The 26,587-nt window shown below is 59.8% G+C and overlaps 1 protein-coding gene across 3 annotated transcripts in view; it reads left to right on the forward strand.

Annotated features, from left to right (window-relative positions):
- Positions 1-23,663, forward strand: part of JADE2 (jade family PHD finger 2) — a 47,245-nt gene extending 23,582 nt beyond the window's left edge. For all 3 annotated transcript variants that reach the window (XM_075541563.1, XM_075541562.1, XM_075541564.1), the window contains exons 4-12: positions 482-639; positions 4,688-4,848; positions 6,349-6,560; positions 7,628-7,795; positions 9,163-9,279; positions 11,264-11,728; positions 16,972-17,089; positions 20,117-20,245; positions 21,053-23,663. In XM_075541563.1, coding sequence (XP_075397678.1) covers positions 482-639; positions 4,688-4,848; positions 6,349-6,560; positions 7,628-7,795; positions 9,163-9,279; positions 11,264-11,728; positions 16,972-17,089; positions 20,117-20,245; positions 21,053-21,870 — 2,346 coding nt within the window. In that variant the 3' untranslated portion in view covers positions 21,871-23,663. The remainder of the gene's footprint in view (positions 1-481; positions 640-4,687; positions 4,849-6,348; positions 6,561-7,627; positions 7,796-9,162; positions 9,280-11,263; positions 11,729-16,971; positions 17,090-20,116; positions 20,246-21,052) is intronic.
- The last annotated feature ends 2,924 nt before the right edge of the window (positions 23,664-26,587 follow it).

Genomic DNA, 26,587 nt, shown 5'->3' on the forward strand with positions numbered 1-26,587 from the left:
CACTCAACCCGCTGCTCAGCCTGGGCCTGCGGATGCACATCTACCGCGAACGAATGTTGAAGCCTCAGTGGAAATTCCCCTCGCCGTCACTCCGTGGTAGCCCTGCGTTCGCAGAAGCCTCTGGCCATCCCATTTCCCTCCGTTTTCCTTCCTCAGCTGTCCTGCCCTCCCCCCCCACCCACCCCCCGCCGTGCCACCACCCCTATCCCTTGATCACACGTTGTCCATCGACAAGTTAGAGTGCACTGCTGGGCTGCTCCCGCAGGGTCAGCAGTTCCAGACCCCCAGTTGCCCCACAGGAGAAAGACAGTTCTTCCATTCCTGGAACAGTTACAGCCTCGCAAGCCAGCAGGGGCCAGTTCTACCCTGTCCAGCCGGGTCGCTGTACATCGCCGTCAACCTGATGGCAGTTGGGCTGAGTGTTGAGGGTTTGCCGAGCACCGTGCCGGCTGCCGTCTGAAGTCGCTCTCCCTCCCGACAGGTGTTCCGGACAGACTTGATCACAGCCATGAAGATCCCAGACTCGTACCAGCTCAGCCCGGATGACTACTACATCCTTGCCGACCCGTGGCGACAAGAGTGGGAGAAAGGTGTACAGGTGCCTGCGGGCGCAGAGGCAATCCCAGAGCCCGTGGTGAGGTGAGTCATGGGGCCCCAGCTGGACACCCACATTGACAGGGAGAGCAAGGAACGCCCCGCTGCTTCCTGGGCACGGGGCCTGCCTGTCCTGGTCTGTTTTTCTGGTCCACCTCCACACTGCCTGTGCTCCGTTTGTCCCGTGAGACCCCTGAAGAGCCTGCGCTCCATCCAACCCGTGAGGTTTGAGACGCCCTTGGAGCCAGACTGGCTGGGTTCACCTCTTGCTTCTTGGCCCACGCGTTCCGCAAGGATCTAACTTCCCTCGGTCTCAGCTTCCTTGCCTGTGAAATGGCAGGGTTGGCGCCACCGCCTGAGTCGCACGGTGGTGATGGTGGTCTGGGAGAACGTCGTGTGGGGAAGGCTTGGCACGGGACTCGGCACGCAGCAGGCTGCCCAGTCCACCCGGGGTGGAGTCCCGGCCATGGAGGGCGCTCAGGGGGAAATCTCCAAGCTCTCCTCATGTTCTCCAGGCAACCGAGCTCTTGGTGGACCTGCTAAAACTTTTCAGAATGTCCTCAGAGCAGCAGTCGAGAGCCCTGCACGGAACGAGGAGCCTGGTACCATTCTCTGCTGGGCAGCCCCAGCTAGGCAGGGGCAAAGCCAGTTCTCTGCCTGGGCTCAAGCTGCGTTCTGGGTCCTGTGGATCAGAGAGCCCTCCCGGTGTCTGGAGGCTCCCGTCAGGAGGCAGCACATGTCTTGCCGCCTCCAAGCCAGCTCAGGGACACCAGGGACAATGGCCCTGTATTGTCCTCGTAGCACCCGGTCTGGGCAAATTGGGTCATTGGCCATCTACTTATAACCTTGACAGTCCATGGCTCTTGCTCAGCTTCATGGTGACCGGGCCTGAGGCGAGGACAGAACTGCAGCCTATCTCCTCCATGGACACTGGCACGGTTGCTTCCCTGGCAGCTGTTCCCATCCATCTACCCACTGAGTGCCAGCTGGCCGGCCCTGTGCTCTGCACGGTTCACACAGGCTGAGTACCTTCCGAGCACCCACTCGGGTCCTAGATCAGGACTGGGCAATGGGCAGGACCAGTCCTGCTCCGGTGTCTCCTGCCCCCTACCACACTTGTCCAGAGCCTTCTGAGAATGGGAACCCCAGGGGCAGGGACCTCGGGGGAGGTGGGGTGGTACTTGTAAAATTTGGAGAATGGATCTTTTCTCCATGGCCTTGCCCGGGGTCAGGAACTCAGGCTCACCCCCAGCCAAGCTCACGCCAACATCTCTGCAGACTCGCGAGCTATGACTTGACCAGCCTGTTTCTTCACCTGTGAAATGGGTACATTCACAGTAGCTGCCTCTGGCTGGGTGCAAGGATTCGTTCAGCCAAGTTGGCACCTCCGTGCCTGGGATGTGCCAGGCTGGGGCAGTTGGGGAGGGCTGGCCACCAGCTGGACCAAGAGGGGATCCCTGATCAGGCTTGGCCCAGCAGGTGTGTCCTCTCTCCTTGATGCAAGGGTCAGGTGGTTCTGGAAACATCTGCTGGCCTGGGTAATTAGCTGCAGGTGCTCTCCTCCCCGCCCCCCTGTAGCCGGGCTTCCGGCAGCCTGCCCGGTGCCTTATCTGTTGACATCAAGAGGCAAGCACGTGTTCGGGCGGCTTTGGCCGCCGTGGTACATTCCCAGCAGGCGCATGGCTGCCTGAGGCAACACCAGCCCTGTGCCCGGGGTTCCAGGGAAAATGCAGAGGGTGGGAGGGGTCCCCTTGGCGAGAGAGCCTGCCCCCTTCCCTCTCCAGCCCAGCCCCATGCTTGTCCTGGGGGTCTTCTCCTACCAGGCCCTCACCTGGAAGCGAGCCTGGCCTCAAGGTGGTCATAATCCGTAGAGGGCTTCTGTTTCTGAGCACTGGCTAAGCCGAGCAGTCTCTGTTGTCTTCTCATGGGGTGATCGTATCAGCCCTCAGAAGCACTTCTCGCTGTCCTTGTTTTGTAGATGAGGAAGCTGGGAAATTCTGGGGACTTCCCTGAATGACTGTCTGTACTTGGTGGGCTGGGTTAGGAAACAGACAGGCCGCGGAAGGACTCCAGGGTGCCCCCATGAGGCCCAAGGAGAGGACGACCAAGGGTGCTCTGGGTACCCTCCCCCTCTGGGTACCCTCCTCCTGCCACTAGCTTGCCCCAAGTCCACTGAGTCCACCCCACGCTAGAGAGTGCTTCCCTGGGGACCCTGAGCTGAGCAGCGAGGCCCACCCACTGTGTCCAAAAGACGCAGACTCGGAAAAGCTACTTCTGGTTCCTGGTCCCTCTGGGACAGAGCTGCATCTCACCCCCTCCAGGGACCTCAGCCCCACCCTCCTTGCAACTGACCTCGGTCTAGATGCTCTGGCTGAGAATGCTCTTTGCCTTAGGACTGGTCAGCCTGCGCCAGGGACAGGCCTTCTTCAGAGCCAAAAGTCACCCAGGTGGAAGGGGAGCTCCAGGGAATTATCCTGTATAAAGCCATCCAGAGTGGCGATTTGATCTTGGGCCACATGCGGACTGGCCAGGTGGTGCCTGCAGGTGTGGTTTGTTAGGACAGTAGGTAGTGGGCATTCCTAGGAAGGCTGCCCAGAAGCCATGCCCAGCACATGCTTGAAGCACAAGCCAGCAGAGCCCAGCAACATCAGGAGCTGCTGCTGTTGGTTTTTAAAGAGTATCTGCATGCAAGGAACAGCCTCACAAGTAAAATCAGACCTTGGTGGGCTAAGTAATAGTGTTGCTTTTATTTGGGAACACCACCCGCCTAGTGAAAGGAGGGGCTCTATTATCATTGCCTGAGGTTTTGCTTACTCTCGCTCCCCCTGGCCCCCAGAAACCTCACCTGGCACCCTCCCCACCCTGCTTGGGCCCCTGTCTCTGTCAGCCTTCAGACCCTTCTTGCCAACACCCGGGGCATTTCCTGGAGTCCAAGAGCCCGTGCCACAGCTCAGCTGTGCCTCTGTGCCAGCCAAGGCCCTGCCCTGCTCTCCCCTCTCCTGTCAGCAGCTGAGTCACAGGCTCTGGCAGCCCTGCCTCCGACCCCCAGGAGGCCTCTCCTGGACAAGTGAGGGGCCTCTCGGGCCTGGCAGGGCTGGCCAGATGGAGGCCAGGCTCTACAGCAATAACCATGGCAACCGGTGGGGGGTGGGAAGAGTTGGCACTTGGAGCTGGCATCGGGAGCTGAGGGGCAGCCCGCAGCGGAGCCAGGAAGGGGAACTGTGCAAAAGCCAAAGCAAAAGGCTCCTGAATTGCACCTCAGACACGGGCGGTGACATCCAGGGGCCTCACCCACCGTGCGTACTGTGTGCCAGGCCCACGCACCGTCCCCCCAGCGCTACAGGATGGAGCCATCACTGCTTCCCATTTTGTGGGGGACGATGCTGGGCCACAGAGAAGTGGCTTGTTCAAAGTCACTCCATCTCGCCCAGAACCCAGATCCCTCGGGAAGGATGCTGGGACTGGTTGATGCATCTCTGTTCCAAGCCTTCCGTGGGGAGGGCAGTGTAGTAAAAGATGCCCTGCTGATGGAGCAGCGTGCGGAGTGCCCGAGGGTGGCCGTGACCTCTGTTCTAGAGTCATGGGGGCTGCAACTGTAGGGCCACTGAAGACCGTGGAGTGTTCAGGCTGTTGGGGAAGGAGGGGCTGGGGCGACTGAGGGCATGTGGACAATCTCAGACCCTTCCCAGCCTTGAGGGGTATGCTGGAGTGGCTGGCACAGGGGACATAGTCTGGGCAGATCCAGCTCAGGACCTGCACCTATGTTTTGGGGGGCACAGGGAGGGCTAGTGGAGATGTTCTCCAAGCAATTGGGATGTTTAGAGAGTGGGCAGGGGCTGTGGGTTAGCCTACTCCCACCCCCACTATGCCTGAGTCCCCTGAAGCTGTGCAGGCCAGGGAGGTGGGCAAGGAGGAAGTAGAAGTAATGGCTGGGGTGAGGGGCTGCTGCAGATCGAAGCAGGGGTAGCCTCTCTTACCTGTGATCTCCTTCACCAGCCAGTGTGGGGCAGGAGCTCTCTGTGGGCATCCCTGCACCCAGTGGAGATGGGAGCCGCAGGTCCTCTGCTCACAGTACCCCTACTTGGTCTCCTAGGATTCTCCCACCGCTAGAAGGCCCTCCTTCCCAGGTGCCCCCGAGCAGCTCCGAGCTTGGCGAAGGTTCCCATCCTGACTGGCCGGGAGGCAGCCGCTATGACCTGGATGAGATTGACGCCTCCTGGCTGGAGCTGATCAACTCGGAGCTGAAGGAGATGGGTAGGTGACCCGCCAGGCTGAGAGTGGGGGCATAGAGAGGTCACTTGGCAGCACCAGTGTCCTGTCTCAGCAGGGCCGTGGTGGCTAGGACCGGGCTCCGGGGCAGAGGGAGAAGCCCCCGTCTCCGTGTCAGATGGAAGGGAGGATGTAATAATGTGTGTGTACCTCCGAGTGTGTGTGCGGCGGTCCCGTGGGGAGGGTGCACTAGCACGTAACTGACCACCCTCGCTCTGAGGACCATTACTCCCTGTCACCGAGTTGCTGCTGACTCACAGCGACCCTGTAGGATGGGGCAGAACTGCCCCTGTGGGTTTCTGAGACGGTAACTCTATGGGAGTAGAAAGTCTCATCTTTCACCCCCTCCCGCAGGGTGCCTGGTGGCCTCTGACTGCTGATCTCATGGTTGGCAGCCCAACATGTAAACGACGCCCCCGGGCTCCTTGGGACTATAGTAGTTGGTGTGACTGTTAGGTGAAGAATAAGGGTGGCAAAGGGGGCTGAGGGGCCTCTGATAGGAGCCTCCTGACCGGAGCCCAGTAGCATAGCCCAGGAAGGGCCACTTATGTGATATTCGGCCCCCTTCAGACAGACAACACCGACAGTGGGTTCCGGTGGAGCAGCCGCATCCCAGGGCCAGTCCCCCTGCGGCCTGTGATCTGCCTATGCAGTGACGTCTGTGCGCTGGCAGGCAGGCTGTCTATGCCTGAACACCACAGCAGACTGGGGCTTTGCCATCTGTAGATAACTGGACATCCACTCGCAGAAGGGTCACAAGGAAGGGACAAGTCCGCCAGGGTGCAGCGTAGCACCGATGGAATACACAACATTCCTCCAGTTCTTTACTGCTTCCTCTCCCCACTACCATGACCCCAATTCTCCCTTACAAATCCGGCTAGACCAGAGCATGTACACTGGTACAGATAAGAGCTCTCGAAACACAGAATCCAGGCCAGATAAACCCCTGAGGACCAATAATGAGAGTAGCGCTACCAGGACGGTAGGGGGAAAGCGGGAACCGATTGCAATGATTTATATATAAATCCCTCCCCCTCCCCCGGAGGGGGGGGGAGAATAACAGAAATGTAGGTGAAGGGAGACAGCGGACAGTGTAAAATATGAAAAAATTTAAAATGAAAGTAATAATAGTTTATCATTTATCAAGGGGTCTCGAAGGGGGCAGGGAGGGGGAAAAAGCTGATACCAAGGGCTCAAGTAGAAAGAAAATGTTGGGAAATGATGATGGCAACATGTGTGTAAATGTGCTTGACACAATGGATATATGGATTGTGATAAGAGCTGTAAGAGCCCTCGATAAAATGACAGGGGCTTTGGAGATGGCTGAGTCCAGCCAGTCTATTAGACCGTGAAGCCCAGGCCAGAGACAATGGCTGCTTCTTCCCAGGTCACAGAGCTGATGAGAGGGAACTGCCCGGGGCAGCCCCAGAGTGCAGCCAAGGGCTCCCAGAGCTCCCTGACCCGGCCCCGGCTGTTTCCCTGCAGAGAGGCCCGGGCTGGATGAGCTGACACTGGAGCGCGTGCTGGAGGAGCTGGAGACGCTGTGCCACCAGAACATGGCTCGGGCCATCGAGACCCAGGAGGGGCTGGGCATCGAGTACGACGAGGACGTGGTCTGCGACGTGTGCCGCTCTCCCGAGGGCGAAGACGGCAACGAGATGGTCTTCTGTGACAAGTGCAACGTGTGCGTGCATCAGGTGGGTGGCCCCAATGTCCCACCCCGCCACCCACACACACAGAGCCCGGGCAGGCCTCCATCCCTCTGCCCGGAGCTGGTCTAGTGGCCTCAGGAGTGCCAGGCACTGTGAGCCAAGACCCCTAAGGAGGACGAGGAGAATGGCCCGAGTGTCCCGTGGGAGGAGGGACATCCAGGACCCCTTCACCCAGTCCTGCCAGCCCCGAGGGCATTCTCTCATCCTCTCCCAGAGCGCTCTGCCCCACCCCAGGCGCACCCCTCCCTTCCACATCCTCCCAGACGCACAGTGAGGGGAGGGAGAAAAGCCTTCCCAAGCTGGGTGGCTCTGGCAAGGTTCTGAACTGCTCTCGGCCTTGTTGCCTCGAAGCTCAGTGAGGTGAGCGCATTAAGGTCCTTACCACAGCTATTGGCTTAAAACGGCAGCTCCCTGAAAGGCCGTCAATATGTGTCACCTAAGCCAGGTGTCATCTAGCCGGTCCTGTCCTCTCACCTTAAGCCCCAAAGAGCTAGGGTTTTTTGTGTCTCTGAGCCTTGTTTACAAAAGAGCTGAGAGGACTCAGGGGGCCCTCTCTGGGAAAGCCTCTTGGAGCGTGACTTCAAGATGCCCTTGGCTGGTGGACTCGCCCCTGGGGAGCTCAGAGCCCCAGCTGCCCCTGCCTGACAGGTGGGTAGGCGTGCTCTGGTGCGTCAGCCTGCGTCCGCGTGTCGCTTCCTAAGCCCGAGGTATGACAGCAGGCGCCTTCCTCGCCAGCCCCTGTGTTGATAAATGAGAGTTCTGGGCCTCGTCTCTAGCAGTTTGCTTCCACGATTGTGCATTCAACTTTAAGGGACTTCCTGGACAACCCCCCCCCCCAAGTCCATCTCCCACTGTGAACCTCTGGCTAAACCCCAGCAGGGGCCAGACCTGACCACCCCCAGGGTTCCTCTGAATGGTGATATTTCAGGCTCTCGGAGGAATGCCTCCCCCGGGGCCGGAAACAGCAGAGGTTCAGGCCCGGGACTGGACTGAGACATCCAGGTGTGACTTGGCACATGCCAGTGGCTCACCACACCCCGCTCTCTCCCCAGGCCTGCTACGGGATTCTCAAGGTGCCCACGGGCAGCTGGCTGTGCCGGACATGCGCCCTGGGTGTCCAACCAAACTGCCTGCTGTGCCCCAAGCGAGGAGGGGCCCTGAAGCCCACCAAAAGTGGGACCAAGTGGGTGCATGTCAGCTGCGCCCTGTGGATTCCTGAGGTGAGCAGAGGGCGGGAGCAGCTGCTGGGTCTGCACACACTGGGGGACCCACGACAATGAACCCATGGTCAAACAGGAGAGTGTGTGGTGGCGGGTATCGGCAGAACTCAGTCAGTAGCGGGGGAGCAGAATGCAGAGGCCGCCTGTGGAACCACCGCAAGCTAGGCAGTGGGCCCAACTCAAGGGAAGCCACACATTCCAAACAAACAAAAGCCACTGACCTTGAAGAAAACCCAGCATCAAGCAGACTTGGGGGTCTGTTCCCCCAGATGAGGAGAGGCTCTGGGTTCACGGAGAGCCCAAAAGTCAAGTCCATTGCCATCCGATCCATTCAATGTGCCGTGGCCTTCCAGAGCATTTCCCAGACTGCCCATCTTTCCTGGAGCTGGAGCAGACTGCCTCCTCCTTTTCCCTGGGAGCGACAGATAGGTTTGCAATGCTGAGCTTGAGGTTAGCAGACCAACGTCTACCCTCCCAAGCCACCCCCTCCCTGCCACTGCACCGATGACGGCGCCTGGCGACCCAAACCCACCCAGCCCGTTTTAGTTGAACTGTGAAATGCTGCAACTCAGCACCTTTCAACCCCGCCCTACTGTGTGTCCTGACGCAGCGGGTGGCTCCCCCTTGCTGGAACTTGTCCCCAGCTCAGCACTAAAGGGCTAGCCCTCCCTCAGGGTATCCTCTGGACTAGACACGTTAGGGACAGAGGCAGCAGGGAGGGCTCATGGCGGGCCCTCTCACCTCAGGGCATGGTGTCCAGGAGAAGGGTCTATTCAGGACCTGGGCAGGGCCCTTCTTCCAGTCTGAGGCGTGGGCATGGTCCTGTTTCTGGGGTGGACAGATGGGCTGTTTCCAGTAGACGTAGGAAGGGTTGTAGGAGAAGGGAGTGCTGAAGGGAGGTTGCCACGAGGCCCTTGCTGGTGCCCAGAGAAAACCACATAGACGGTGTAAAAGTTGGATAACGAGATCGAATCAGCCGGATACGTAAAGAAGAACTCTGGAGAGGCTGTTCACCGAGACTTGAGGTGTTCGAGAAAGGGGGTCTTTCATGTGAACATGTGTGTGCACACACCACACACACACACACACACGCAGCTGCACCTCTGTCCTGAGACCCAGCCAGCCAGTCTGACACGCAGGTGCACGCTGACGCACTGACCAGCTGTTGGAAGGCACTCGCTGACGAGTGCTCATTGTATCAGAAACATGGTTGGCTTGGGCCAGCGAGGAGGGGCTTGACCTGGGGCCATGCTGCTTGGAGTCAGGAAGGACCTGCGATTCAGGGCCTCTCCCCCTCCTCTGAGATCCCTGGAGGCCGGCGTGGCATAAGCAAAGGCTCTGATGTCGCTCCCCCGTGTCCTGCCCAGGTCAGCATCGGCTGCCCGGAGAAGATGGAGCCCATCACCAAGATCTCTCACATCCCGGCCAGCCGCTGGGCTCTGTCCTGCAGCCTCTGCAAGGAGTGCACAGGCACCTGCATCCAGGTACGGAGCTGGCGCCCTTCCTTCCTGGGCTTCCACGATGCCGCAGGCCTGTGGGACTGGGACCCCACCGAAGGAGCACTCCTCCAGGGAGGAGGGGAGCCTGTGGAACTAAGGTTCCCTGCACCATTGTAGTATTGAGAACTCTGGTGTGCCCCAAGAGTAAGACGCTGAATCCCCTCTTGACATCAGACTTGATTTGTAGGAGGGCTGGAAATTACACTCCAGGTAAGCCAAAGGGCTCGAGACACAGGACAGGGCCGCGCTGTTCTGTCTGCAGCAAATTCTAGTGTGCATCGAACCCTTGGCACCCGCCGCCCTGGTCAGTTCTCCCGCTCAGGGAGCAGTGTGCTGTATCCCGTAGGTAGGGCCTCTCACTACGAATTCCCAAGCAGGCGCAGCTGGCCTCTTCTCTCACCTGAGGAGCTGCTGGTGGTTGGCATTGCTGACCTTGCAGTACGCAGTCCCATAAGTGGTGGTGGTGTTAGATGCCGCCGAGTTGTCGGTTTGGCTCAAGGCGGACCTACAAACAACGAAACCCCTCCGGTCCTGTGCTCTCCTCCCAGCTTTCCTATCTGAGCCCAAGGTTTCAGCCTCAGTGTCCGTCCATCTCGCCGAGGGCCTTCCTTTTCTGCACTGCCCCTCCGCCTTACCAACACAACCTCCTTCTCCAGGAACTGGTCTCTCCGGACAGCAGGCCCTGAGACCATGCTCTAAGGAGCATTCTGGCTGTACTTCTCCAGACAGATTTGTTTGCTCCTTGGGCGTCTGTGGTAGTTTCTGCAGCCAGCACCATAATTCAGATGCATCGATGGGTCTTTCTTACTCAGAGTCCAGCTTGCACACGCATGTGAGGTGGTTGAAAACACCGTGGCGTGGGTGAGGCCCCATGAACCAGGCCTTGCTAAGTGAAACGCAGATCACTGGGTCCCTCCTCCCAGACTTTCTGATTCAGTGGGTTGGAACGGGATCTGAGAATTGGCTTTTCTGACGAGTTTCCGGTTGGTGCTGATAGTTCTGGTCCGTAAGTCACAGAAGGAGGTCTGTCGGGTAGAGAGACGTCATCTTTTCTCCCTCATCAGTCCAAGAATCGAGCTGTCCTGGCCAGCACTAGATATGCCTGCCCTGCCCAGGCATCACCCTCAAGCCGGGCCCCTTGTCCGAGTCAGTTCAGGCTCATCGTGACCCCCTGGCATCGAGTGTCCAGAGGGGCTCCCTTCCCAGCAGCAGATCACCAGGCCTTTCTTCCACAGAACCCTTTGATAAGACCTTCAGCATGCCTTCCGATCAAATCACGGTCCCTCGTCGTTCGATGGACTGTCGCTACACTGGTCCTCAGCTGCTCCCAGCTGTCATTTGAGTAGGGGAGGAGGAGGCGGAGCAGGCCCTGAACTGCCAGGGCAGGGGGACAAAGAAGGGGCCCTAGTCCAGCCCCTCCTCCCAGGAGACAGCAGGTGGGGGCAGGGGCTGGACATAGTTTTCATCTTAGATAACCTTGCAGAAGAGGCAAAGAGTCAGCTCAGCTTGTTCATCTGATCTTTCTGATGTTTACCCCCCCCCCAAGAAAAAAACTGCAGCTTGTTCCTAGAGCAGCTGTTCTCAACCTGTGGGTCAAGACCCCTTGGGGGGTGTCGAATAACTCTTTCACAGGAGTCACCTGATTCATAACAGTAGCAAAATAACAGTTATGAAGTAGCAATGAAAATAATGTTATGGTTGGGGGTCACCACAACACGAGGAACTGTATTAAAGGGTCACGGCATTAGGAAGGTTGAGAACCACTGCTCTAGAGAGTACATGACACCAAGCCACCACGCTGCCCTCCCTCATCACCCAGAGCTCCCTGCTTCCCACCTGCTGTGGCTTCATACTCCTCAGAATGCTGGAAGCCCAGCACCTTTGATTTAGAGTCTGAGCTGTCAGTGAAATCCTATCCCCCAGGATCCCCCCCCCCCCGCTCAGCCTGACACCCATCTTCCCCCTCCAGTGCTCCATGCCCTCCTGCATCACTGCATTCCACGTCACCTGCGCCTTCGACCACGGCCTAGAAATGCGGACTATATTAGCCGACAACGATGAGGTCAAGTTCAAGTCCTTCTGCCAGGAGCACAGTGCCGGGGGCCCGCAGGCCGACCCCACTGCCGAGCCTGCCGAGCCCAGCCCCGCTAGTGAGGACCTGGAGAAGGTGACCCTACGTAAGCAGCGGCTGCAGCAGCTGGAGGAGGACTTCTACGAGCTGGTGGAGCCAGCCGAGGTGGCCGAGCGGCTGGACCTGGCCGAGGCGCTGGTCGACTTCGTCTACCAGTACTGGAAGCTCAAGAGGAAAGCCAATGCCAACCAGCCACTGCTGACCGCCAAGACTGATGAGGTGGACAACCTGGCCCAGCAGGAACAGGATGTGCTCTACCGCCGCCTCAAGCTCTTCACGCACCTGCGGCAGGACCTCGAGAGGGTGAGTGCCCTGCTGCCCACCCACCGCCTGGTGGGAGGGAACCCCAGGAGCTCTGGCCCCACCGTGGGGGGCTAGTTGGGAACTGAGGACGTCTGGGGTTTGGAACAAGGGGGCTGGCTGGCACTTGGAGGAACAGGGAGGACCCAGTTTGTTGAGTCTGTTGTAGCAGCGCATTTGCATCCCTGGTGATGAGCAGGGACCCAGCCAGTGCCAGGAGGCTAGGGAACAGTAATGGGGGGCCAACAGCCCAGGCTTCTGGCTTCTAGCGAACGCTGCCTCCATCTGTGGCCCATGTGGGCCCAGCCTTGCCCCAACATGTGTGCTTCCAATTAGACTCTGAGGCAGCAAAGAACTTGACCTGCCAGGCTGCCACCCTCACCTGGGCGGAGAGGCTTGTGCAGGCAGCCCAGCTGACGTGTGCTGGGCCGAGCCGGTAGACCAGGTGCATCGGAGCAGCAGTGGCAGGGGTGTGTGGCATCAGGTCAGTGAGGGTGGGAGATCCCGACGGAATGCCCCCATGGGGTCAGAGCTCGGAACACACCAGGAAGAGGGCTCACAGAGTCTGGGGTGCTCAGTGCTGAGGTTGACACCGAAGTTGTGTGCACGGCTGGGGAGGGGGCACTGAGTGCAGCTGACAAGGGGCTCAGAGGCACCCCCAGGAGGACGGTGGGAGAGGAGACCCTGGCTTTGTGGACCCTGGGTCCAGTGCTGAGATGCTTCTGGTCCCCTCTTCCTCTCGGGAACATTCCGCCCTAGGATTCCAGCCGTGTTACAGCTCCCCCTGTGGACACACCCCCACGATCCAGGCCGAGACAGGAAACAGCCTTGCGTGGAAGGAAGCACTGAGCAGGGTTTTGCATGGCCTTCGGCAGCTGGTTTTTTCTCTGCATATCAGTGGGCAAGTCTGTAAAACGGGTAGGGCGAGCTGGCAGGTGTGTATAATGGGCAGTAAGAGCTGGAGGTTCCAAATCTGGCCCACACTTGGACCTGGTCCAGGGGGAGATGGCCTGCCCCCAGCTGAGAGCAGGGTGTGGAATGAATAGCCTGGCAGGGCGGACAGAGGAAGAGCCGGGTGGATGCCAGCTCCACCCCAGGTCAGGAAGAGACAGGTGTGAATAGGAGAGACTGCATGTCCCAAGCTCTACGCCGAGCAGCAGGGTTGGGCCACCTTCACTGCGGTCCCCCTCTCCTGGGCACGTTCAGCAGGTGCATCCCGGACAAGTCCTCTCAGCCACAGCTGTTTTCTGAGACATCCTCGGGTCGCCACGTCTTTGGCTTAGACCTGCCTTTCACTCCGGCTGTTTCCTAAGCAAATCACAGCCTGACCTCCCCTCCCAGCTGTGCTGGACAGCGGGGAACCTGCCCGCCTGGCCCTAGCTCCCTTCGGAAGTCATCAGAGTCATCCTGGGAGGAGAAGGTGATGCAGCATCTCAGCCCTGCTGAGCAGATAAGGACCCTAGGCTGAGAGTGAAAGTGTCCGGGGGAGTTCAGGGCAGCTGGGGTCTCCTAGGACTGGAGGTCAGATGTGAAGTTGTTGGGAAGAGACGTGTACCCCATGCCATAATGCAGGAGCACCCCTCATCTGTCCCCTGGTACTGGTAAGGCCAACAGCTGGGACGCCTACAAGCCTGGGGTCCCAGGGCACCCAGAGCTGCTGCACAGACCCAACTAATGGGGGCAGGGTCCCTCAAGTGTGAGCCTATCACCACTCCGCTAGGCAGAGACTGCCAAGGAGATGGAGTGTGTGTCGCCTGGGGCTCAGGGGCCGCTGGGCGGGGCTGGAGGACACCAGCTTGACAGGCTCTGGCTGGGAGGAGTGCAGGCTCCAGCCCCAGGGGAGAGCAGGGCGTAGAGAGGAAGAGCCAGTGCCAGCTCCACCCCGGTCTCCAGGTCTTTCGTGGCCACGCGTTGGAGACAGCCAACAGAGTGCAAGCCGTGCTTGTGGGGGAGGCTTTCTGCGGAGCCCCAGTACTGCCAGTGGCCTTCTTGGCCCAGGCTCTGACCAGAGCCGAGTGCCCAGCCTGGGCCTGGCAGCTGGCCAGCGTTGGGCGTTGGTGCAGAGGCTAACCGCAAGGCCCGGGTCGACTGGATCTGTGCCTGGTTCCAGCAGGCCCCACTCCTGTTTTCGGTTCCCACTCTGGGGTTTCCCCTTTTGGTCTGTAAGATGGGGCTAAGGATCTCCGTGGGGTCTCAGGAAAGGCGAGTGCAGGGCTTACTTCGCACTGAGGTGCCCTCGACTAATGGCCAGGACTGTCACTGTTGCCCTGGTGGGACGGCCGGGGCCGGGCCCTACCCTCCCTCCGAGGGCGGGCTGCACAGGCTCAGGGTGTCTTCCTGATGGCGCGCTGGCCCCTCTCCCTGAGCCTGGGCGGGGGGTGTGCAGAGAAGGAGGCGCGTGCGAGGGCTGTGCTGCTGAAACCCCATTGTAAGATCAGCCCGGACAATTTGCTCTCCTACGATCAGCCTGAGGCCTTGGGCCCCGTCAGGCAGCTCGGGAAGGCATGGCCGCTGCAGCTGCCCAGGGTTACCCTCGACTAACAGAAAAATCCCAGCAGTGTCTTTGGGCCGACGGGCGCTGACTCGTGTCCCCTAGCAACCCCACCTGCAGCTACGGGTCTGGTTCCAGAGTGCTCGGCCTGAGGAGGGGCCTGGAGAGGTGGGCAGGCACAGCCACCCTGGGTGACAAGCAGGTCAGACCTCACTTCTGCGAGCTCTATGGAGAAGAGGAAGGTTTCCCAGGAAGTGCGCCCTACGCTTGGCTGCCCACTCCCGTCTCCCTGTCCCTTGGCCACGCCCCTCTTGTCTGTGTTCAGTGCCCAGGGTGAGTTCCCTGGGGCACTGTGGGGTAGGCTTTGGGTTGCTGACTGCACAGCTGGCAAGTTCAAACCCACCAGCTGCTCCTCAGGACAAAGATAAGGACGGCTCTCTGTCTGCTCCCGGGGAAGCCCTGTGCGGGCTGCCTGGGAGTGAGTTGCAGCTGACTTGATGGGGAGGAGGGTGAATTCTCACGCCTTCGCCCCAGGAAGCGTCTGGCTCCTGACTCCCACTTCTGAGACCTCTCCAACAGTCTTGTCCCCATGATTGTCACTCCAAGTCCCCTCTGGGCTGTGGCTCTTCTGGCCTCCCCCGCACTATGTGGAGGCTGCCTGCCGAGAGCGGCAAGTCCGCCAGGAGGGCCCTGGACGGGGAGCGGGCGGTGCTGACAGTCCGCACGCACGGCAATGGGAATGGGAAAGGGCCTTCCCCGGGGACTGTTTGCCCCTCTGTTGCTCTGGGCTTGGTACCGACTCGTGGTGGTGCCGTGAGTGTCAGAGTGGGACTGCCCACCATGGTGCCCAGTGTTGGGGCCTCCAGAAGGAGACTGTCCACCCTTTCTCCTGAGCGACCCCCACTGCACCCGCACCTGTCGACTTGAAGGACCAACCTTTTATTTAGCTGCCTGCCAACTATCGACTACCCCCACCCCCCACCCCACCGGAGACTCCAAGTCTTGGAGATGAAACTCCTGCCACGGAGTCCCTTCTGGCTCAGAGAGACCCCGCAAGACTATCAGGGATGTTACAGAAGTGGGCAGAGGAATGTCCTGATATCTTCATTCCATTCCTCCAGCAAGCTTGTGGGGCCCCGTGGCACACCAATACGCAGAAAGGTGTCGTTTTACTTACCTGCCGTGCCCCTCTCCAGGAAGCCTTCCTCACTGCCGTGCCCCTAGGCCTGGCCCTGTCAGTGTGTGCTCAGCACCTGTGTCCAGAGAAGTAAGGAGCCCTGCGGTACTGTCCCCGTTGCGCCCAGCCTCTGTGCATTGTGAGGGAGGTGTGTGGAGAGGACCCTGGGAGTGGGGGTGGATTTGAGGAGAAGTCAAACCAAGCCAGGAGACCTTAGCTAGGGGCCACAGGCTAGACCCAGGCGGCCACAGCCCATGACTGCCCCTTGCAGGGTGCTGGAGTTGGGTGGGACAGTGGCTTGGTCCTCCTAGTTGTGCCCAGGAAGTGCGGTGTGCAGTGCCACCAAGAGTTCCGTGCAGAGCCCAGCCCCCGGATGCCTGGCATGGAGCCTGGCTTCCGGAATCTCCTCCGGATGCAGCTCAAGAAGGGAAAGAAGACGGTGGGCCGAGAGCTCTGAGACGGCTCCCACCGCCGGCCTGGAGACACAGGGCACGTGCTCAGAGGCAGGGGCTCTGGGACCCACAATCATTCCCTGGCAGTGGCTTCAGGATACGAACACTGAACTCCTCCTGAAGAGAGAACCCAGCTGGAGACAGAGGGGCTAACCTCGGCTGCAGAGACCCCGGTGGAGGGGAACCTAAGATTCAAGTTCGACAACGCTTGGCCAGCTGGGCCCACTGCTGAGATGCTCTGTCCTGAGCTGAGTGACCCCCAAGCCAGGAGGTTTCTCGAGGGAGGAAGCCGATGTTGACCCCTGGAGCGTGGGAGCCGTTGGCGAGGGTGGCACACTTGGCGAGGTGTTGGGTGGGCAGGCAGCAACGTGGCCCACCCTGCATTCATGCACAGTCATCAAGCAGACTGGTTTCTGAGTCCCTAAGGGGCTCGCCCGGGCGCCTGAGGGAGCTCTGTCCCTGGCTACGCCCACAAAGGTCTGTGGACATGGGAACCTTAGCCGAGTAGCCGGGCCATGGCTTGGGTCCCCTGGATCCCAGGCCGGGCACTCGTGGGCCAAGGACTGCCTGTGTACTCAAGGCTAATGTGCTAGGCTCTCACATCGAGCTCCGTGGTCACTGGTGGTAGCCCAGGGTAGATAGATGTTGGCTTGTGCTGTGGGGTTTGTGGCGGAAGCGCTTCTTTGATGTGAAATTGTGGCTGTGGACAGGAAGCAAGGGGTCGGCGCCTGAGAGCCTTTGATGTGCCTTGGACCACTGGGTCTGTGAGGGAGACCACCATGTTGGATGGGTGCTGGGGGGCAGCATGCTGATGCACCAAGGAGCTCATCCGAGAGGACAGGCGGCATTACCAGCGTGAGCTCGCCCCTGCCCACACTGCCCTGTCAGGGGCCACGGCCACAGCTGGGCCTGTGGTTTGGATCAGAGTATCACGGCGCAGTGCGGAGGATGCACTCTGGGGTCTGGAAACTGGTCCCCAGGTGTCCTAGGCAGGATAGACGGTGGTGGTGGCAGGGGCCTCCACCCTGGGCACTGCTTTCATCAGCACGTGGTGCCCAGAGCCAGCTGAGAGGTCAGGGGTGGCTGCCCGGGAGTAAGGTGAGAAATCTTTCTTGTGTCTCCTCAGGTTAGAAATCTGTGCTACATGGTGACCAGGCGCGAAAGAACAAAACACGCCATCTGCAAACTCCAGGAGCAGATATTCCACCTGCAGATGAAACTTATTGAACAGGATCTGTGCCGAGGTAGGCCTCTTCCCTGCCCGCTGCCGTGCCGCACGCACCCTCCGGAAGGGGCTCGAGGCGGGCGTGTTTTCAGGGCCTGTGTGGGCCCAGAGCCTGGGGGCCCACCCTTACCCTCGGCCACCAGTTAGTTAATAGGCCTAGAAGGGGTCTCCCAGTGTCTTCTCTGTGTGTTGGTAGGCAGGGAGCCAGAGGTAGGAATGTGGGCATCAGGCTTCCCAGGGAACACGGGCACACAGCGGTTCGGGAGCGAATGGCGTGGGAACGGTGCCGACGGGAGGTGTGAATAGTTCTATGCTCATGTGGAGGGAGGAAGGGAGGGCCCGAAGCCGGAGACCCTACCAAAAGCCACCCCGTCTGCTCTGCTGTTGATTATGAAGATGCACCTGCACCAGAGATGGAACGAGACCTCTGTGTTCTCTCTCCCTGGCTGGTCCTGTGTGGCCGGGGATTCTGACTCCGTGCCAGTGGGTGCTTCTCCGGTTCTTCTGATTCTCCAACCATCACATGTGTTCCTGGAGACCAAAGGCCCTAGAAGCCCCGACGTGGTTCTGGCTGTGCACTGTGGAGATTGCCAAACACAGGGCCCTTCCTGGAGTGCTGGCCCTTTAAGGAGGACCGTGCTGGGCCCCGAAGCGTGGTGCTCTGACGTCAACTGACACGCAGCAGAACCCCACTGCATGAGGAGCTATGGAGCTCTGGGGGAGGCTTGGCCTCGAGTGGAGACGAGCACTGTTGGAGCAATGGATCTTGGACTGGTACCGACCAGTTCTGCCCAAGAGCTGAGCTGCCTCCATTGTACTTGGGTACCACCGCCCGCTCCAGCCCGAGGCACCAGCACTGCGGAGTGAGCATGCTGGATTAGGCACAGACAGCCATGCAGAGGAGGAAAGCGCCCACCATGGACCCCAAGGCTGAGACAGTGCCCTGGCTTCCAGAACTTTCCATCCTCCCTCTTCTGTTCATTTGTTCAGTGGGCACACTGCAATTGGATAAGACTCCTGCGCTACAGAAAGCTCACTGTCTGGCAAAGTGAAGGAGTGGACACTTTGATTAGAGAGGCAGGGACAGACGGTATTGGGTGGCTGTGCTGGCTTCACGTCTCAAGGCCTCCTAGGCCCTGGTTCTGGCCGCACGTACAGAAGGCTCCAGCAGCCTCTCCCCCTTGTCGTCCCCCCCCCCCCTGCAAGACACTTACACTCCTGGAAGGCATGAGTAGTGCCCTTAGTCACAGAATTCTAGAAATGCGTTCAGAGAAGCCATGGAGGAGTGCACGCGGATCTGCACTTGTGGTGTGCTGGGACAATCGCCAGAAGGGGAAACCTGCCAGGTGTGATGCCCTGCTAAAATTAGAAACTCAATCTTCCTCGTAGAAGGCAAGGTCAGCGGGCACACCGCATAGCAACCACATCTCTCGACAGGTACAGTTGCAAACAGCGGTGCCCAGCTCCAAAGTGGAGGCAGACTTTGAATGTGCATCACTCTGGACAGTCCTAAAGGGGCTCACTGCACCCCTTCCAACTCATCTCTCATCCTACTTACCTCTCCAACTCCAATACACCCGTATCCTACAGATAGGGGCTTGTCCTGATTCCTCTGGGTCGGCCATGACTGCACTAGTTCAGACCCCTCCAAAGCCCTGCTAGAAACGTGCTCAAGAACACGTTAGCAGTGGTTCTCAACCGTCCTAATGGCGTGACCCTTTAATTCCGTTCCTCATGTGACCCCCAACCAGAACGTTATTTTTGTTGCTACTTCATAACTATAATTTTGATACTATTATGAATTAGGCGACCCAGTGAAAGGGTCATTTGACCCCCCAAAGGGGTCACGACCCACAGGTTGAGATCCACTGGCCTAAAGGGACACCCCCACCTCACCCCCACATTGCACTAGGGACACTTTCAGCTCCTGGACCTGAGGGGCATCCCTGTGTCCAGGGCGTGGCGTTTGCATGGTGGAAGGCCACGCTATCGTGAGTCCTGACCATGGGTGTGATGCTGGCTGCAGGCCCCCTGCCTGGGCCTGTTCTGGTCTAGGAACGGAAGAAGGCCTCCGTAGGAGGTGGCATTTATGCTGTGGGCAGAACCACGGGAAGGAGCAAACAAGGGCTCTGCAGATCTGGAGATGCAGTGGCCGGTGTCTGTCTGGTTAGAGAAATGAGAAGGAACGTGGGCGTGGCTGCACCCCAGGCCAAAACTAGATGTGTACAGCGAGGCTGCAGGGAGGTTGGGGGCAGGGGCAGGTCTCGGGGCCTGGGGAGGAGCCCAGTCTATTCTGAGGGGAGCACAGAAGTCTCCCCTGTGTGCCGAGGACCTCGCGCTGACCGCATGTGTGTCGATGAGGGACCAGCAGTGAGGAAGTGTCCAGCCCAAGGTGGCATGCAGGGTAAACAGCAAGACCTTCCAGCCAGGGGCCTTCGAGCTTCTCTCCAAGCGCTGTTTGGGAAGCCGCCTCCCCTCTCGCTCGACCACTGGGCCCAGAATGCTGCGGGCTGCCCCGCTCACAGCTCCCGCTCCCCCACCCCACCCGATGCATGCCCCTGTGTGGTCACGGGGCTATAAGGTCTGCACTCTGAATCTCCGTCTGCGGCCTGACCCGGGAGTAGACCAGAGGCCTAGGCTGAGCAGGCCACTGCATCAGGACCGGAAGCCAAGCCTCTTGACTCCTCAGGTGCTGTTCTCTCCACTTGCAGGTCCAGCTCCTTGATCTAGCTGCCATTCAAGGCTTTGCCCTGCCCAGCCCCCACCCTCCTCCGTCAGCCTTCCCACCCACCACGAGACCCTGCGGGTCACTTCAGGCACGATCACTGTGGGGGTCAGGTCTGCCCAGGCCTCTCCTGTACCTCTGAGCCTCCATGATCGCAGTGGGACGGGACCCCATCCCTGCCCCATTGGCTGCCCTCTGGCCCACGGGTGGGTGAGGCCCTGGGTTGGTGGAAAATTCCTGGGGTCATGTGCAGTGGTTCCGACCAACCGAGGCCACATCGGGTAATCACCCCCTGCCCCCCTCTCGCTGTCCCCCGTGCAGAGCGGACTGGAAGACGAGCAAAGGGCAAGAAAAACGACCCCAAAAGGAAAGGCCGCGAGGGCTCCAAGAGCAGCCCAGAGAAGAAAGAGCAAGTGAAGGCAGGCCACGAGTCTGTGCTGGGACAGCTGGGTGAGTGAGGGCCCCGAGGAGCACAGGATGGGAGGCCGCGCGCGGCTCAAGAGGGGTGTGACCAGACCCTCCCGCGCTCACAGCGTCCATCAGAGGCCCCGAAACACCCTGAGAAGTGGCCCCTCCTGTCCCCTGGAACTGCGTGGTCACTGAGGTCCGTTGGCACTGAGGTCCGTTGGCACTGGCTCTGGCCAGTCTGTCCCCCGAGGTCCCTTCTCAGGGGCCAGAGCGCCCCTCCTGAAGCTGCCTGTCATCCCCTCCCCGGGCCTCAGTGAAGGAGGGAGGGGCTGGAGCCAGAGCCCAGCTGGCCTTGACACCCAGGAAAGAGGGTGTGTGCAGATGACCCCCACCTCCCCATATATGGGCGGCTCAGCTCATAAAGGTCCAGACCGCCTGAGGGTCTGAGGCCACTGCTCTCCATCCGCTCCCCAGGACTGGGCTGGGTCTGGGGCCTGTGCAGGTGGTACCCAGAGCCCTGCCCTTAGAAGGGCCTTGTGTTTGACTGAATGCCTTGATTTCTTAATAATTCTTTAATGAAGAACCCCACGTTTTCATTTTGCCCACTACCCCACAAAGCAGCCATGAGGGTGAGTAGTTCTCCCAGGGAGAGGAAGGTGGGGCACAGGTAGGGCCCACGCTGCGGACCCCACTCTGGGGGCACTTGCCAAGGGGTGGACTTAGCAGGACACCTGACAGGGTAGCAGAGCGACTGCGGCACCCCACCCTGCCCTGGGGGTCGTCTCCGAGCTGGGAGGCACCCACGGGCTAGCCGAGTCTCACCTGCCTCCTCTCTGCCCACCTGTCCAGGCCTGTCCACGCCGTTTCCCATCGACGGCACCTTCTTCAACAGCTGGCTGGCGCAGTCCGTGCAGATCACGGCGGAGAACATGGCCATGAGCGAGTGGTCGCTGAACAACCGGCACCACGAGGACCCGGCTCCAGGGCTGCTCTCGGAGGAGCTGCTGCAAGACGAGGAGACGCTGCTCAGTTTCATGCGGGACCCCGCACTGCGACCCGGGGACCCCGGCCGCAAAGCCCGCGGCCGCACCCGCCTGCCTGCCAAGAAGAAACCGCCGCCACCACAGGATGGGCCGGGTCCGCGGACCACCCCAGACAAACCCCCCAAGAAGCCCTGGGGCCAGGATGCAGGCAGCGGCAAGGGGGGCCAAGGACCCCCCATGAGAAAACCACCACGACGGACACCTTCTCAGCTGCCGTCCAGCCCAACGGCCGGGGACTGTCCCATCCCCGCAGCCCCCCACAGCCCGCCCCCACTGGCCCCGGAGACCCCAGAGGAGGCATCCCCCATGGCTGCCGACTCAAATGTCCAAGTGCCTGGCCCAACGGCAGTGAGCCCCAAGCCCGTGGGCCGGCTCCGGCTGCCCCGAGAGAGCAAGGGGAGCCGGAGGTCGCCCGCGCGCAGGCCCGATGCTGGGACAGGACCACCTTCTGCTGTGGCCGAGAGGCCAAAGGTCAGGCTACACTTTGACGCGGAGACTGATGGCTACTTCTCAGATGGGGAGATGAGCGACTCAGACATCGAGGCCGAGGACAGTGGGGTGCAGCGGGGGCCCCGGGAAGCAGGGGCTGAGGAGGTAGTCCGCGTGGGTGTCCTGGCCTCCTAACTGCCCCCTCACCCTGCCCTGGTCACCCACGAGGCCTCAGCCCAGTAACAACTGCCATTCCCAGTCTCTGCTGAGTGCCCCATCCCCACGAGGCTGCCCCCTGTTACGGTTTTAGTTCTTGTAGAGTTTCCGATTCCACACTGTTGTCTCCTCTGTGCTGGCCTAGGACGCCGCACTCCTCCACGGCTCAGGCCGCAGGGGCCCTGCCAGCTCCTGCCAGGGCAGCCTTCTTTGCCCAGGCCCTCGCCCGTGGTCCCAGGCGCCTAGATAGACATAGGCAAGGTGACAAGAGCCCAGGACTCCAGTCCGCTGCCACTGGGAGGCATACACACTTGTTAGGGCATTATTTCCTGGCAGATGGGCCAGCCCTGGCCTGCCCCGCCTTGCCCCCCAATCCCAATGGAATCCATTTGGGGGGGTCCTGCTGCACTCCACTGATCCCTAAGGAAGTATAACATGTGACACCACCCCCACCCCCCCACCCCCCGGCCAGAGTCTACTCACAGTCACAAGCACAACGAGCTTCTAAGAGAAAGCACTGAGGGGGTGCCAAGGGACGGCCAGCTGGTTCCAGGGGAGCCCAAAGCTGTTCCTGCCCGACCCAAGACGTCTGAGGTCTGCCCACCACCCCCGCGCCCCTCCCTCCCTCCCTTGCTGCTCCTCCCCTGCCAACAGCGCCCAGCCCAGCCCGGCCCAGCCCGGCGGTTCTGGGAGGAGCTTCCCAATATCCTTCCTAGGCTGCGCCATTTACTCAGGGGAACTCCCAAGACAGCCAGCCGCCAGTGCAGGCCGGAAGCTGTAAGGGAGGGCCAGTGCCCAAACGTGGGGTGCCCACCAAGCCCACCGCAGAGCAGCACTCTGGGGCTCCTACTTCCTTCTCCCTTTGGGGCCAGTCTCGGCCTAAGTCTGGTCCCTCGCAGACAGCTGACCAGACCAGACCGTTTGCCTTTTCCAGTTTCTCAGTCCTGCTAAGAGATGAGCTTCTTCCTTGGTTTCCTTTGGGAAACTTGTCCTTCCAACAAGCAGTGGGATCCCGGGGCCCGGGCAGGCCAGTGTGGGCTTGCCAGGGTTGGTTGAAAGCGCGCTGGATGTCCCCATGTTCCTCTGTCCCTTACAGCCTTAAGTCCCCCTTCCCACCGGCCCCGCCTGCTCCCACCCACCACTTTCTGTCCCACCTCCATGTCCCAGGTAGTTGCTCTGAAGAGTTTTAGCAAGTGGCCCCAGGGTGATAGCTCAGGGAACTAACAAAAAAAGGAATTCCGTGCAAACATGTTTCTTTTCTTTTTACCAATTCCTCCTGGGTCACTTCCGCCACTGGCTCGAGCCAGAACTCCCTCCTGCAAGGACCTTACAAACGCCCCGTGAATCAGTCGAATCATTCTGTGGATGCCAAAGAATATCTTCACCCTAAACACAGCACAGCCTGGACCTGACGACTTGTCACTCGGACTCTTTTGTAGCACGGAGTTCCCTAGCGGCCAAGTGCAGCTTCGTGCTGGCCACACACGCCCACGGAGCCGCAGTCCAGGCACTTCGGAGCGCATGCTTTCCTGCAGGTGTGGTTGCATTTCCAACCCTGCGCTGGGCTTTCCTGGCCCTGCGAGTCCCCGCGGGGCACAAGACCGGCCGAGAAAGAGCCTCATGTGAGGTTCACACGCACACGCACAGAAGGCTGAACTCGGGGAGCAGGCTGGAGAACAGCGTGACCACCCCCTACCCCTGATTCCAGAATGATCGCGGTACAAATCTGAATTTTAGCAACATGGGAAACAAAGATCATGACTCCGCTCAAAGGCTCGAGCAAATGTGTCTGGCGGGAGTGGGTGGCCTGGGTGTTGGGGTGGCCTGGGACACCCCCATGGAGCTCAGTCACCTGCCCCGCCTCAGTAGTAGTGGCCAGTGCTGTGTCAAGGTCAGCATCGCCCAATCCCAGCCTGGGTGTGCTGCCTTTGAACAGAACGTCCTCCCATCGTGTTGTGGGTCACTACCCACGTGCTAGCTAGATAGCCCGTCTGACCCCTCAGGAAGCAAAGGGACAAGCTTAAAGAACAACCACTTCCTGCCAGAGGTTGGGCGTGCCAGGCAGGACTCGGGTCCAGCAGGCTTACAGCCCTTGCCCCCTTCCCTCTAGCCTGGATGGGGTTCTCTGGGGGAACTGGGGAGAGTGCAGTGGGGCTGGATCGGTCAAGGCAGCAGCCACCCTCCACAGCCTCCGCTCCACTTGGCTAGCCTCTGGATTCTGATCTCTGCTTGATTGGTTGTTGCTCTGGACTGGCCGCCTCCAGGGCCTGCCAATGTCCTGTGTGTGGCAGGTGGCACCTTCATTCCCAGGCCAGACCCCAGAACTGTCCTTAACTAGTCAGCCCTCCACCTCCAGCATGTCCACCAGGCTGCGAGGAAGCCAGGCTGCCTGTCCCTGCCCCGTTCTCTCCCACCAGCCACGATCACACCACTAGTGTTCTGACCTCTGTCCACAGTGTCGAGGGCTTGGCCACCCCTGAGGTCAAGGTGGGCAGCAGGGGGAGAAGGCGGAGGCCTCTTCCAGGCCGGATGCTGAGCAAGGTCTTTCCTTGACCCCCTCTGCCCACACTCATTGGCCCTCCTCAGGAGGGAGAAGCTGCTCCGTAACTCATTCTGGCTGTTGCCCCTCTGCCCCCTTCCTAGCCTCCCCCCAGGAGGAACGAGTCTCTTAACCTGCAGTGGAGACCCCCCTCCTTCCCCCTCGTGGAGAGAAGGGACGACATGCAAGGAGAGTATTTTTGTGTATCATAGATGTATTTTGAAACAAGGAGAAGCGGGGTAGGAGGGTTTATTTTGTTAAGTGAGCTCTGACTCTGACAGTGCGTACGCACTTGTGAAGCCGGGGCCTCCGTGTGTCTGGAGAAGACACCCAAGTACCCGGCCTGGCTGCTGCACTGGGTGTGCGAGCATGCTGCTGGTTTGTGGGCGCACGTCCTAAACCAGCTGCCCCAGTCTGACGGGCGCTGGCAGCAGCTGGACTTGCACTCCCACCAAATGCGGCCCACCTCTGCCCAGGCCCGCCCACAGCTCTGCAGAGTGATCTGGACCCCCAAGGCCAGGCCCTCGGGGCAACCACTCTCCCATGCCCCTGGCCCAGCTGGCCACATTGGCCAGAGAGCCAGGGCTGGAGGCTGGAGCTTCTGGTTCTCTGAGGCACTTCCTGCCCCCTTCTCCCGCGGCTGCACACAGGACTGTGCCCCACGGTGGTGGTGGTGGTGGTGGAGGGGGACGGACGCTCTGAATGTCACAGGAGGGGACACCTTCTGTCTTTGTCTCAAAGAAAGTGATGTGCCATTTGTTAATACACAAGAGAAATATTGAAAAATATATTGAAAAGAGCAATTTTAAATTATTTTTGGCTTATGTTGCAATATTTATTTTCTTGTATTAGAGAAGATTCCTTTGTAGAGAAAAAAATGTATTTTTCATTAACGCAAAGACCTCTTCCTCCCTTTTGTACATCGTCCGTGTTCGCAACCCTTAACAAGCAATAGAATGTGTGGCCGCGTCAGGGTGGCCGAGGCCCGCTGTGCCCTGCATGAATCTGTGTGGCCGCTGCTGCATAGCCCCCAGCCCGTCCTGTCCTGCTCACTCCAGGGGGCTCCCAGCCCCCTGCAAGGGCCCGTGTCTTCAAGAGCCCTCTGCACTCCTTGTGTGTTGGCAAACGCAGTTAATAAAGCTGTTTTCCGTGCTGGCTGGTGTGAGGCTCTCGTGCTTTAGGGAGGCGGACCCTGGGGCTCCAAGGGGCTCTCTCCTGCTCAAACCGGTGCTAGCAGCTGGTGGTCCATGAAGACCCGGTGGCCTTGGAGTTTGCCTGGGGTTCTTGCTCCCTCCTGAGAAGCAGGAACAGTGGGACCGCGTGCACCCCAGGTGCTGTGTGCTGGCTCAGGCTGTTTGCACCCCTCTGGTGCAGGGAAGATGAGACACGGGATATCACACCTCTGGGCAGAGAGAATGCTGAGCAGACATCTGAACCAGGGCCCTGGATCAGTTCCTAGGGAGCCTGTGGAGTCTGCCCTTAGGCCCAGGTGTGTTTCTGTCACTTAGGGGGTATGTCCTCCAATGTAGGGTCAACCAAGAATGTGGGGGATGGAGCGGCCACCCTGCCCTGGGGCAGCATCTTGTCCTGCAGAGACATATCCAGAGGGACAAATATGCAGACAGCAGGGACCCTTCTCTGAAATACGCAGACAGCAGGGACAGCGACATTCCTTCATTTAGCAAGTCATTTATGGACCACACCACTCACTGCCAGCAGATGCCTGGTGTATACCAAGCACGTCCCTGGCCAGGGACCCTGCCGGGCAGTTTCCTCCAGCTGAGCTGGCTGAGCCAAGGGACGCCGGATCAAGCCCATGCGGAGTAGTGGTTGTAGGCAGTGCTGCAACCCTCAGTTCAAAACCACCAGCCGCGCCACAGGAGGAAGACTGGGTGCTCTACTCCCATAAACAGAGCCCCAGGAACCCACAGTGGGGTGCAGTGAGTCAGCACTGACTTGATGGCAGCAAGTTTGGTTTGGTTTGTTTTTTTGGAACCAATGAATACTTTTCTGTACAGGACTCAGCCTGGACAAAGATGGCCCAAGCAATTCTGAAAAGGGTCTTGAAGCACCCCTTAGAGCCCGGGGGGAAGCTGTGTGGAAAGGGGGTGGAACTAGGACACGGGGCATGTAGCTTGTGTGCCCACCAGCTTTGTT

Source organism: Tenrec ecaudatus, chromosome 2, assembly GCF_050624435.1.
Source record: "Tenrec ecaudatus isolate mTenEca1 chromosome 2, mTenEca1.hap1, whole genome shotgun sequence".
Classification (NCBI taxonomy): Eukaryota; Metazoa; Chordata; class Mammalia; order Afrosoricida; family Tenrecidae; genus Tenrec; species Tenrec ecaudatus.